Below are 13,075 nucleotides of genomic sequence, written 5' to 3'. Positions count from 1 at the left end.
CGTTGTCGTCTCGCCAATTTATGCTTCCACGACTATCACTATCGCTTAGTAATAAAATAAAGCACTACATCGCGATTGCATTGCATACAATAAAACGACAACCATAAGGCTCCTGCCAGTTGCCGATAACTCGGTTACAAAACATGATCATCTCATACAATAAAATTTAGCATCATGCCTTGACCATATCACATCACAACATGCCCTGCAAAAACAAGTTAGACGTCCTCTACTTTGTTGTTGCAAGTTTTACGTGGCTGCTACGGGCTTAAGCAAGAACCAATCTCACCTACGCATCAAAACCACAACGATAGTTTGTCAAATAGACTCCGTTTTAACCTTCGCAAGGACCGGGTGTAACCATACTCGGTTTAACTAAAGTTGGAGAGACAGTCGCCCGCAAGCCACCTATGTGCAAAGCACGTCGGGGGAACCGGTCTCGCGTAAGCGTACGCGTAATGTTGGTCCGGGTCGTCTCGTCCAATAATGCCGCCAAACCAAAGTATGACATGCTGGTAGGCAGTATGACTTATATTGCCCACAACTCACTTGTGTTCTACTCGTGCATATAACATCAACATAAATAACCTAGGCTCGGATGCCACTGTTGGGTTTCGTAGTAATTTCAAAAAATTTCCTACGCACACACAAGATCATGTGATGCATAGCAATGAGACGGGAGAGTGTTGTCTACGTACCCACGCAGACCGACTGCGGAAGCGTTGACGCAACGTAGAGGAAGTAGTCGTACGTCTTCACGATCCAACCGATCAAGCACCGAAACTACGGCACCTCCGCGTTCGAGCACACGTTCAGCTCGATGACGATCCCCGGACTCCGATCCAGCAAAGTGTCGGGGAAGAGTTCCGTCAGCACGACGGCATGGTGACGATCTTGATGCACTACAGCAGCAGGGCTTCGCCTAAACTCCGCTACAGTATTATCGAGGAATATGGTGGCTGGGGGCACCGCACACGGCTAAGGAATAGATCACGTGGATCAACTTGTGTGTTCTAGGGTGCCTCTGCCTCAGTATATAAAGGACTAGAGGGGGAGGCTGGCCGGCCAAGCTTGGCGCGCCAGGAGAGTCCTACTCCCTCTGGGAGTAGGATTCCCGCCCCAATCCTAGTTGGAATAGGATTCGCGGAGGGGGAAAAGAGGAGGAGGGGGCCGGCCACCTCTCCTAGTCCTAATTTCTTACGATAACTAGGGGCACAGGCAGAGCAGAGCTGACGGGAGACGGTGCAGAGGACCATCCAGCATGACGATGTCCGCTGGGCGTCACTTCTGTCGCGATATACACTGAAGCGACTCACTAAAACTTGGGCCTCGACTAAATAGACGCTTCGCAAGGACGGGACAGTTGATACGGGGGGTTTCCTGGAAGGCCTCGCACCGGTACTTCCGACCAATGACTTGTGTACTTGAAAGACACCCTCGGAAACTCCCTGCTTTCACTCCGGAACAGTTTCCTCCGATACTCCAGAGAGCGAGACGGACATCAATAGTCCGTTAGATGCTTACGTCTCGACCATGATTCGAGACTCCTGCTTGGTGTCCGTTGTGCTTGGCCGGGATCACATCGCGGAATCGAACTCTCCTCGACAAACCTGTCGGATATCATGCAAATCAAAATGCATAACTCATAATATAACGGTCATCGTCGTCGGGACCGTTAAGCGTCGCACCTTGATCAACGAGGTTCGAGAACAAATGTAGACATGAGACGACATGGAGGATTCCGGCGAACTAAAATCATCACTGCGTGACCTCTCAGGCACAATTGAGTAAACAGCAATAGCGGGTATCTGGATTGCCCATTATTTGGCTCACTCATCTCTAATTATCTTATTTCAGAAAATTCTCTAGTCTGGTCAGATGACGCAGGCACTAAACTAGATACGCGTTTGTTCTCCCCGCCCGCACCCGAAGTATTCGTCCATTTTCTTCAGGCGGTTTAATAGATGGGGTCTTCTTTAGGTTTCCTCCTGTCTTGCCCGAGATTCGATCGTCGGTATCTCAATAGCTAGTTCAATCTCGTTACCGGCAAGTCTCTTTACTCGTTCGTAATACATCATCTCCGCAACTAACTCATTAGTTGTCAATGCTTGCAAGGCTTATGTGATGTGCATTACCGAGAGGGCCCAGAGATACCTCTCCGACAATCGGAGTGACAAATCCTAATCTCGAAATACGCCAACCCAACATCTACCTTTGGAGACACCTGTAATGCTCCTTTATAATCACCCAGTTACGTTGTGACGTTTGGTAGCACCCAAAGTGTTCCTCCGGCAAACGGGAGTTGCATTAATCTCATAGTCATAGGAACATGTATAAGTCATGAAGAAAGCAATAGCAACATACTAAACGATCGGGTGCTAAGCTAATGGAATGGGTCATGTCAATCAAATCATTCAACTAATGATGTGATCCCGTTAATCAAATAACAACTCCTTTGTCTATGGTTAGGAAACATAACCATCTTTGATTAACGAGCTAGTCAAGTAGAGGCATACTAGTGACACTCTGTTTGTCTATGTATTCACACATGTATTATGTTTCCGGTTAATACAATTCTAGCATGAATAATAAACATTTATCATGAAATAAGGAAATAAATAATAACTTTATTATTGCCTCTAGGGCATATTTCCTTCAATAACTGCCTAAGCCTAGTTTCACACAACGCCAATCCAAGGGTCGGGTGTCAATATTGGAAAGCCATAGGCAGGTGGGGGATGAATTTATTGAACATGTTAAATTTATGGTTGGCAGTGGAGTCACATACTATCATAGTTAAGATTCTAGTCGGATTTGTGGCACGAGGAGAATCCCCTTAAGCTTTTCTTCATGGTCCTTTTCTTCTACTGGTCCAGTTCAGAGATCTCCATTATGAAGCTATATACTAATAACTGGTCTTTGACTATCATCTGTGGTTGTCCCTCTAGAGTTGGTTAATTGGCAAGAGCTTCTTGCTCTTTTCTCTACGCTGTCGTCGACAAATGACCATATGTGCTGGCCCCACTCTGCTTTTAGAAAGTTTTCGGTCAAATCTCTGTATTCCATTCCAGACTTGTGCATGGGCGTCGTTTGAACAAGTTTGTGGGTATGTATTCCTCTCACAATTAAGGTTTTCATCTGGCAGGTCATTCGTTAGCATCTTCCAGTGAATGATCATAACTTTAAGCATAATAATGGCACGATTAATACGACATGTTCTATGTGGAAAGAACAAAGATACACGACATATCTTTTTCTTCTAAAATACGCACAAGCATGCGTGTCATATAATAAAAAAAGGGGGCAAGATGCCCAACCAGTTCTACATAACTAGGCCCAAGGCGCTGGCTGACAGAGTTACAGAAATCACTCCTTAAAACCCCGTGTACTCAATCTCTGGAGGGAACTTTGCAAATCTCTGCGAAAAAGATTCTCCGATTACCAGGCCTTCCCCTCCTCCAGGTTGCGACGGATGATAAGTAAAACCAAGGGTGAAACACATCTTATTTAACTATGTTTTGGCTATGCTTTTCTTGAGTTGTGTTTGGTTTTGTTACAAATCTTTTCGACTAGTTTCTCCGTACTTTCTGCATTGCTTTCGCTGCTCAGTGCTGGTCTCTACGGACGACCCACAACAAGTTTATTATCGATTTTTTTTTCTTAATTGTTCTTTCAGGCCGAAGGTGTTGATGTGCTGATTAACAAGATTAGCGCCGCCACCTCCAGCTTGTTCTCTCCACCCATGTCTTAGTCTTAGTCCTTGCCCTTTGTTGTCTTAGTGTTTACCTGTTGCTCTTCCTATGGGCGGGCCTTCTGGGCCTAGTTTGAGTCATTTTGCTCTTGACTGGTGATTGTTTGAGCTATTTTGTAGTACCTCCTCTAGATGCTTCCGTTCGAGCGTCAACTAATTCGAGATGAAGGGAGTATTAACTAGCGTACTTGGTTGTTATTTGACATTGCCAGTTATGGCTTTATTTATAAAGTTTGACATGGTGGCTTGCCTCTAAAATATTTCATGCAACATTGTTGTTCGAATACACTGTTGTTCAATCAGGCTCATGCTAAGCAAAAGGAGTAAAAAATTATTGATCTAGTACGCCGTAGGTCGAGTGTAGTTATCATCGCTCACATCAGCGGCTTATGGATCAGCGCCCCGCAACTAGATCATACACACACTTTTACATCTTGGTGGCACAAAGTACACAAGGTCATTCCGACTAGGCATAGGCGCGGCTTCGATTCATTCATCATACTTGCTGCTTGGTCGCTATGGAAACAAAGGAATGCTAGAGTGTTTGGACGCACGAAACAACAAAAGAGTACTCAACAACTCACTTCTCAGATCATGGAAGAGTTGCGAGAGTGGCACACCGCATGAGTTGGACGTTTACATCATTTTATGAGAGATTAGTTTAGTGCGTGTGTTGGTGCTGGAGTGCTAACGGGATGTTCGCATCCTTGTTCACCTTCTTGTAAATATTTTATTCTCTTCTATAAAAATATGGTACGCCATTGACGTACTCTTGAAAAAAAAACATCAACGGCTTATGCGATGCTATATTAACTATCTTGACCTCCTAGAAAATTCAGGAGCTTTTTGTCGCTCCACACTTTTTTTTTGTCGCTCCACACTTGCTGGTGAGGCAATTATCCAAGTGCCCTGGACTGCAGTTGATGGCGCGCATAGCCGTCCGTTCTGAAACTTAAGGGTTCTGATCAAATAGGCAGCGACCCCCACAGGCAAGTGTTCTGATCAAATGTGTACGTGTCAAGCGATGAGTTGGGCCACGGCCGGCGTCTTGTCGCCATGCAAACATGGAATCCTCGGATGAGACGACGAGAGCATCGCTGCATTCCTTCCCGCGCGTCGTCTTCCAGTTCGCCGCTTGTTTAAATCTTCTCGCGGAGCCACCATTTGCTTCACACTCACTCACTGGTGTCGAAAGGTGGCGATCGTCAAGCCAGCATCCATGGCGGTGTCGCTTGCCGCGGTCCTCATACTCATCCCCACCTTGGTCGTATCTCTCCTATACCTCCTCTCTGGCAAGAAGCCCAGCAACAATGGGAAGCGCAGATTGCCGCCGTCGCCGCCAGGCCTCCCGTTCCTCGGCCACATCCACTTCCTCGGCTCCTTGCCGCACCGGGGCCTCGGGTCCCTGGCCGCGAAGCACGGACCGGTTCTGCTGATCCGGCTCGGCCGCGTGCCCACCGTGCTCGTCTCCTCCGCCGTCGCCGCCGAGGAGGTGATGAAATCCCGCGACCTCGCCTTCGCGAGCCGCCCCAGGGTTGTCATGGCCGAGCGGCTCCTCTATGGGCGCGACGTCGCGTTCGCGCCCTACGGTGACTACTGGCGGCAGACACGCCGCATCTGCGCGGTCCACCTCCTCAGCCCGCGCCGCATCCTGTCCTTCCGCCGGGTCCGGGAGGAGGAGGCCGCCGCGCTGGTCGAGCGTGTCCGTACCGGCGCCGGCGCTGGCGCTGTCGTTGACCTGAGCGAGCTCCTCATCGCCTATGCCAACTACGTCGTCTCCCGCGCCGCGTTCGGCGACGATAGCGCGCGGGGGCTGTACGAAGGCGACGACAGAGGACGCGAGCTGAGGAAGGTGTTCGCCGAATTCGACGTGCTGCTCGGGACAACGCCGTTGGGGGAGCTCCTGCCGGGGATGGGCTGGGTGGACTCTGTGCGGGGGTTGGAAGGGAAGGCGAGGCGGACGTTCGAGGCCCTGGACGGGATGGTCGAGAAGGTCATTGAGGACCACCGCAGACGGCGGCGTCAAGCAGGCGGGCGGCAGATGCGAGACGACGCCGACGGCAATGATCACCGCGACTTCGTGGACGTGCTGCTCGATGTAAACGAGACGGACAAGGACGCCGGCGTTCGTCTCGGAACTGTCGAAATTAAGGCCATTATCTTGGTACGTAGACGTTCTGCTCGTATCGCACGAATTGATATAGTACTATATCGTGGGCGTGCGCGTGATATAGTTTGTTGATCGGCGCTGCTAAAAATCAGTCGACTCGAGCAGGACATGTTCGCGGGCGGCACCTCCACCACGACCACGGCGATGGAATGGACCATGGCGGAGCTCATCACCCACCCGCGCGCGATGCGCAAGCTCCAGGACGAGATCCGAGCGGCCGTGGGCGGCGCCGACCACGTCACCGAGGACCACGTCGACAAGGTAGGCTACCTGAAGGCCGTGGTCAAGGAGACTCTCCGGCTGCACCCGCCGGTCCCGCTCCTCGTGCCCCGGGAGCCACCCGCGGACGCCGAGATACTCGGCCACCACGTCCCGGCGCGGACGCAGGTCGTGATCAACTCGTGGGCCATCGGCCGGGACCCGGCGACGTGGGAGCGCCCCGATGAGTTCTGGCCGGAGAGGTTCTTGGACAGCAGCGTGGACTTCAGGGGCCAGGACTTCGAGCTGGTGCCGTTCGGTGCCGGGAGGAGAGGGTGCCCGGGGATCGGGTTCGCCATGGCGACTCTCGAAATGGCGATCGCGAGCTTGCTGCATCGCTTTGATTGGGAGCCCGCCGGCGGGAACATGCCAGGGACGCTGCTGGACATGAGCGAGGTGAACGGCATCGCTGTGCGGATCAAGGGCGGCCTGCCGCTTGTCGCCAAAGCGTGGTTTCCATAGACATGAAGCGCGTCCCAAAATAAATGTTGACCTTGATATATGGCTCACGGATCACAATTATTTAAAAGCAAAACTGCCCTACCTACATAGTTGCTGCTAGAATTATATTTCTTCATATAACATCCATGAGAAGAGAAGATGCAAACATTGACATGACGCCTTCACCTGACCTGGCTCGCTCGCTCCCTAGTTTCGCTACTACTCTTTGGCGCATTCTCGCAAGGTTGAGTACATGATTTGTTTTGAACTAGCTACATTTTGACTCTTAAAAGTACTAGCATGTTCATGTTTCTTAATTAGATCTACATTAGCCATTATATCTTCGGGCGTGGAGTATTTGCTAGCTCAAACGCTCCCTCATGAACAGTAAAAATAAAAATCAACCAATTCTGAATTTTATTTATGGTAAAATTTGACAAATGTTTTATATGCTTGCAAAATTTCAGCACGAAATGACGTTCGTGGAAGTCGTGGCAAAAGGAAAAACATCGATGCTCCAAAAATGTTGGTTTTGAAAATATTTTTGGATTGTTGATTTTTTTCGCCATGACTTCCACAAATGTCATTTCATATTGAATTTTGGTATGCATGCAAAAAAATTGTCAACGTTTGCCATAAAAAAATCGTAATTTTGTTTTTTTACTATTTTTTTTGATTTTGACTGTTCATGAGGGAACATTTGAGCTCCGGAGCTGAATAGGGCTTTCACTATATATATTAATAACCAAATAAGTAATTCCTCACCCGAATCGATCGACCGAGCCAGAAGTTCTCGCACCCCCACCGTTCACTTTTTTTTACGGGATCCACCGCTCACCCCTTCGCACTCGTAAACTTTTCTCCGCCTCGATGTAATTTCTGGTTTAGCATGTGCGCGGACGGTTATTATTTTTAGTCGTGGGTTTAAGAGCTGGAACCCGGTCTCTGAAAGGGTCCATGGAGGGCGGAAGCGGTGGCAGATCTCGGCGGTGAGCGGCCGGAAGTTCTGGGTGGCTCGCAACACAGAGGCGAGCGGATGGTAGCGTCGCGCAGCCTCTGGGCTTTGTGCGGTGTGGTGAGGACGAGCCCTTGTGTCCGTGCGGCGGGCGACCTCGTGCCCTCGTCGGCCGGCAGCATCCAGCGACGGTATGCTCGCCCCCTCCTCCATGTAGTCCAGCCATGAGGAACGACTCCCCGTCTCCACCTGCTCCACAAGGCCACAAGTCTACGACTATCCTCCTAACCTTGTTCAATCATCAAACGTAGAAGCCACACGGCCACACGGGTACGAAAAAAAATCTCACAAGGGATCTTTCCATTCCAGATTAGCAATATTTGAGGACGTCTTTGATTATGTTTTCCTCTTTATTCTGGGAACCGCCTTTTGCTCAATTTGCTAGCTGATCTCCGCCATATACTCTGTTTTTGTTAGAAAGTTTGATGAGCAGATCCATGGTTAATTAATCTCAAGTAGGCTTATTCACCGCATTTACTTTTATTTGGTTTGAGCTAATCAGACCTCTACCTAACCTTCTGTTGGCATCTTGAATTTTTTTATGCACACCTTCAACAATTTATGACATGCCAATGTCGAGTTAGCTCCAACAGTCCCCTCACAGATTGTTGGATAAACTAGCAATTGTATGAAACAAATTAAAAACAACAGAAAAATCAGTGCACTTCTTTTCGGTCAATCAATAGTAGCTGGTAATAGCTGAATCTGAGAACATGGGGGTAAGTCTGTCAGGTAGTGTTCTTAATTAACCTACTTTTCCCTTTTGTCATGTCACTGGACACTATTTACAACAAGCTAGCTATCTATACAAGAAAATCCGGCTACATATTTGTATAATAAAATTTAGCAGGTCTGCATAAATCTTTTAACAATACTAAGAGATGGTAGACATTTCACATGTTTTGAGGCTGGCCATTGATTTGGACTTGCTGAAGTCTCCCCCTGATACTGTTAGCGTACTGCAGAACTTCGAGGGTGTGTGGGGATAGGGACTGCCCTTTGGTAATTAATACTCCCTCCGTAACATAATATAAGACATTTTTGACACATGATACGGAGGGAGTAATATGTAAGGTATAACAATAGAGTCGTCAAATCCTTTCTATGGATCGCAATAGGTTCCACCCTTTCATAGGTAGAAAATTTTCTTGGAAAGATCACCATACTTAATTCATGTACAAATTAATACCTCTGTTCCAAAAGAAGTGTCTCAACCTTAGTACAACTTTAGTAAAAAGTTGAGACACTCATTTTGGACGGAGGGATGAAGTTATGATTTTTGTGGTCCCTTTGCCCTATCACCTTAGTTGGTGAGAAAAAACAAGCAGGATATATTGACTGTAAAAGCAAGCCTGAAGCTGGATACTACCATCACCATTTTAGTATTGGAAATAGTATGATGAGAATTTTTGAATTCCGCTTGCGTATATAACAAGTTCTGTAGTATTTGTGATGTCGATCATCTCTTCTGTATAATTAGTCACGGTATTTGGTTTATGATGCACTGAAATGGAAGTTGGGCTTACGAGATCTACTCTATGTGTTCGAAAACTCATATGTAGTCAACTTATTGAACATGGTATTAAGAAACAGAAGCAACCATAGATAAAACACAAAGCATGTAGCATGGTTAGAGTGTTTTTTTGGTAATGCAGCATGTTTGGAGTTGATACTGCTAGTTATAGTACCATTGGAAAAGTTCCACCTCTCACCCTATCGTATTTTGTAATTTGCTCTTTTAAAATTATCTGGATCGTCAGAAAATGTTCCATTATATATCATTTGATTGGGTTGCACTATATGAGATATTATTGTGCTAGATCATTAAGATTTTCTGTTTTGTCTCTCACACTAAATTTATCTTAAATGAGTGTTTTGTTTCTTGTAACCAAAGATCCATAATAGATGATTGATAGTGATGCTAGGGCTGATTCAAATAAGAAAAGTACAAAGACACAAGGCATGTTTTGCTGTTGGTCCTGCAATTACTATTGTTTGCATGTTTAAGAGATCCAAAGTGACACCTGCTATGAATCTATGGAATACTAGGACATGTCAGCTTTTGAGGTGCTTTGATCTAAACTTTAATTAGCTGCAATATTTGATTCTTGCAATTTGCGATATATAACTTTATCTTCCATATATGAATGCAACCAACTATTATATATTGAACTGAATGCATACTTAAAAACATATTTATTTGTCTGTGGTGCCTTAAATATACATTCCATACATGTTTTGTCTCCTTTTGAAAATGATTAAACTGTCACAACTTTTTAGAGCAATCTCTGGGCTCCCCTTTACTTTCAAAATATTGTAAAATATATGTGATTTTTAGTCTCTTTTACAGTACCTTCTATTGTGACCCTTTGTATTTATCGAAGTAAATAATTTATCCTCTCTCTCTCTGCCTTTTCTTTTTTGCTTTTCAGAGTGATGAACATTACGGAACTACTTCCAGTATGGTCAACAATATGCATATACGAGGGAGTCCAGGTTCTGCAAGAGATACAATGCTCTTCATTCAAATTGATGGAGAACAACAGCACAAAAGCATCTCACCCTTCCAGGCGGAAGCGCGCTAGCTCTTCAGGTAGCCGCTCGAATCGCCACCACCATTACAAGTGGCCAGATCATTCTTCCTGACATATAACCAGACTCTAGCACAGGCAACAGCTTCCAATGATCTTCGCCATATTCCTGGACAATGGGAAATAAGGAGTCATTTTTAAGATTTCCTTTCTGCGACGAGCCATACTCAAACATAGGTTATTTACATTCCTAGAAAGTTCAATGTCAGGGAACATAATTGCCCAGGACAGCCTCATCTCTCAGATTCTAATGATAGCTCAAAGTTGGCTCGTTGTAATGTAGCTCACTCAAGTGCTCAGTGCCCTATGCTTTTGTGGATATACTGCAGTCTGACCCAAGGCAGCTTCTTGCCTTTCCGTGGTGGCCACGCTGCAACTGAGTAGTGTTTTAAGGAGAAGTGTTCTTTTACAGGGACAAAGAGAAGTGTTTTAAATAGTCCTAGAGATCACTTGATGCTTGAAGTTCTCGTTCTCCTTGGGCTGAGCAGGAATCTGACCTGGTGCTGGAGCATCATCTCATTTAAGAGCAGCACGATGAGGATCCCTACTAGACAGGATGAACAAGAAAAGTAGCAGTACTAAGCAAGAAACGGAGTCATGGTTAGCTACAGTCAGGAGAGAGAAAATCTTGACTTCTGAACAAAAGATAAACGTAGGGCCACTGATTGTTTCAGCCCGTTTCATCGATCTATTAAAATATGTTTACTTACATTTTGCTAATATATAAAAAATTGTTAATGCCAGAATGCAGTCTTATCTCAATAGAAAAAAAAGAAACACATCCGCCATTTGTTGCCATAATTTTAAGTTGCAATCACCTTATTTCTTACGGTGGTGGTTTCGGTGTGCCTACCTTGCTTCCATGACGTAACTTTACAGGGCACAAGTGTGGTAATCTTGCGTTGCTAGACTGTCTTACAAAACACTTCTACTCTGATGTAACCTTACATCGACTAAGATATGCTACACAGGTCGGCTGGGGTGAGGAAGTCCTCACCCAGGGTGACGAATAGCGCGACCCTATATATATATATATATATATATATATATATATATATGTTCTCAAAGGTATAACGGAAACAAGGGTGTGAGGTAAAGTAGAAAAAGAACTAAGAGCATCTCCAATATGCTTTTTTACATCTTAAAAAAATTCTCCAACAGATGATGTATATTTGATGATGTAAAACTTCTACTCTAACAGATGATGTATTTGAAGATGTAAACTAGTTCAACTACTACAACATTTCAAACATAATTTAAACATAGCAAGTTCATTTGAAGCAAACATCATTCTAATTCAGACATAATTAAACATAGTTCAAACTACTACATCCATCGAACTACTACTACTACTCCTAGTCTACTCGTCGTCGCTCTCGAACTACTCCCAGAACTCGTCCTTGTTGGCATTGTCGTACCCGTCGGTCTTGCTCTTTGAGATTTTCTTCAGCGGTAGCGGCCGAGCTTCGAGAGGAGTGCTGGTGGCCGAGCGGCGAGAGCCGAGAGGTCGAATGCAGTGGCAGGAGCTCGAATGGCCGGTAGCACGGCTGTGAATCGGGCGGCGGATTGGCAGCGGCTGTGCGGCGTGAGAAGCTCGAGTTTGGTGGTGGAAAAGCGGCGGCGGGTGCGCGGCTCGAATCTGGCGGTGGTGGGGCATTGGGGGAGCTCAAATCGGGCGGCGGCGATTCGGCGATGGAACAACGGCCAATTTGGAGGCGTCCGGCGGCAGGAGCGGTGGAACCGGCGGTGGGGGCGGTGGAGAGGCCAGATCTGGCGTCGGGACGATGCGGCGTGGTGTGGTGGGCGGGTGTCATGGCGGCGGCTGGGCAGCAGGCGACAAGTAGAGAGGACGCGGTCGCACGGTGGGTAGGAAGGAAATGAAGTTAAGGTTGCCCGTTCGCGTGCGACTGCCATTTTACATCACCAGGGAGGTAGAGATGCAAATTTGCATGCATCTTCAAGTGTTGTGTTCTACATCACCTGAAGAAGGTGATACAATTTTTTTTTTGCACCTACATCATCTGTTGAAGCAGCGTTTTTAGGCCTCCGTGATGTAAAAATTAGTTATTTTATCTACACCATCTCTATTCTTATAAAAAAATCGAGTTGGTGATGATGGTGTGCCTGTCATCTTGTAATATAGACCGTCCGATCTACATCTGACGGATAGAAAGCAAACTATGACAATTTTACAAAAAAAACCGCACCTCTCTCCACATTTATAGATAAGGCCTTGCTTCATTCATCCTTATCTCCCACAACCTCATTGCTGAGCAATTAAAAAAGGAAGTCTCTGAAACAATCTGGCATGGTGGCCGCTGTTGGCGTCGTCCATCCCCATGCCTCCGCCCAGTCCGACCACCAGTCACCACCATGCCCCACTCCTCACCTTATCTCTCATCTTTCTCGAGATATCATTTTTCCGATGAAATTCTCGAGATACCATTTTTTCGATAAAATTCTTAAGGTATCATTAGTTTTTACACATGGGATTACTCTTACATGGGTCAATCACAACAGGTGTTTTATAAAAAATGCATCTTAATGTTCTGTGTAATGCACGGGCATCTTGCTAGTCTATTGAAAAGATGCTTTAATAGAAGAGGAAGGTGTAACCGTTAGGTCAAAGGTTGCGCTTCTTGGCCTGCTCAATAGCGTTCTCCACGAAGATTGTATTTTAGATATATATACCCTAGAGCTCCTCTTGAGTAAAGTATTCTCCACTGCCAGTATCTCAACCTTTGTATCCACCACAATGTTCGGTCTCCATCACTTTATCAATTTCATCAAATCCATCATCGTCAACTCCTTGTGACATGTTCATAGATTCATTATTTTCTTCTATTAGT

The 13,075-nt window shown here is 46.1% G+C and overlaps 1 protein-coding gene across 1 annotated transcript; it reads left to right on the top strand.

Moving 5' to 3' along the window:
* Positions 1-4,970: 4,970 nt before the first annotated feature.
* LOC125532803 (cytochrome P450 71A1-like) lies at positions 4,971-6,641 on the top strand. Its single transcript, XM_048696711.1, has 2 exons — positions 4,971-5,915; positions 6,027-6,641. Exons 1-2 carry the CDS (start codon positions 4,971-4,973, stop codon positions 6,639-6,641), a joined length of 1,560 nt encoding a protein of 519 aa, XP_048552668.1.
* Positions 6,642-13,075: the final 6,434 nt, after the last annotated feature.

This window comes from Triticum urartu, chromosome 1 (genome assembly GCF_003073215.2).
Source record: "Triticum urartu cultivar G1812 chromosome 1, Tu2.1, whole genome shotgun sequence".
NCBI lineage: Eukaryota > Viridiplantae > Streptophyta > Magnoliopsida > Poales > Poaceae > Triticum > Triticum urartu.
Note: the sequence above shows the minus strand (reverse complement) of the source record. Positions and strands in the feature narration are given on the sequence as shown.

What these genes read in the sequence shown, in the direction of transcription:
- LOC125532803 (XM_048696711.1), top strand. Translation starts at nt 4,971, where the DNA reads ATGGCGGTGTCGCTTGCCGCGGTCCTCATACTCATCCCCACCTTGGTC. An exon ending in AAATTAAGGCCATTATCTTG is followed by an intron (nt 5,916 to 6,026) that starts GTACGTAGACGT and finishes CGACTCGAGCAG; the next exon opens with GACATGTTCGCGGGCGGCAC.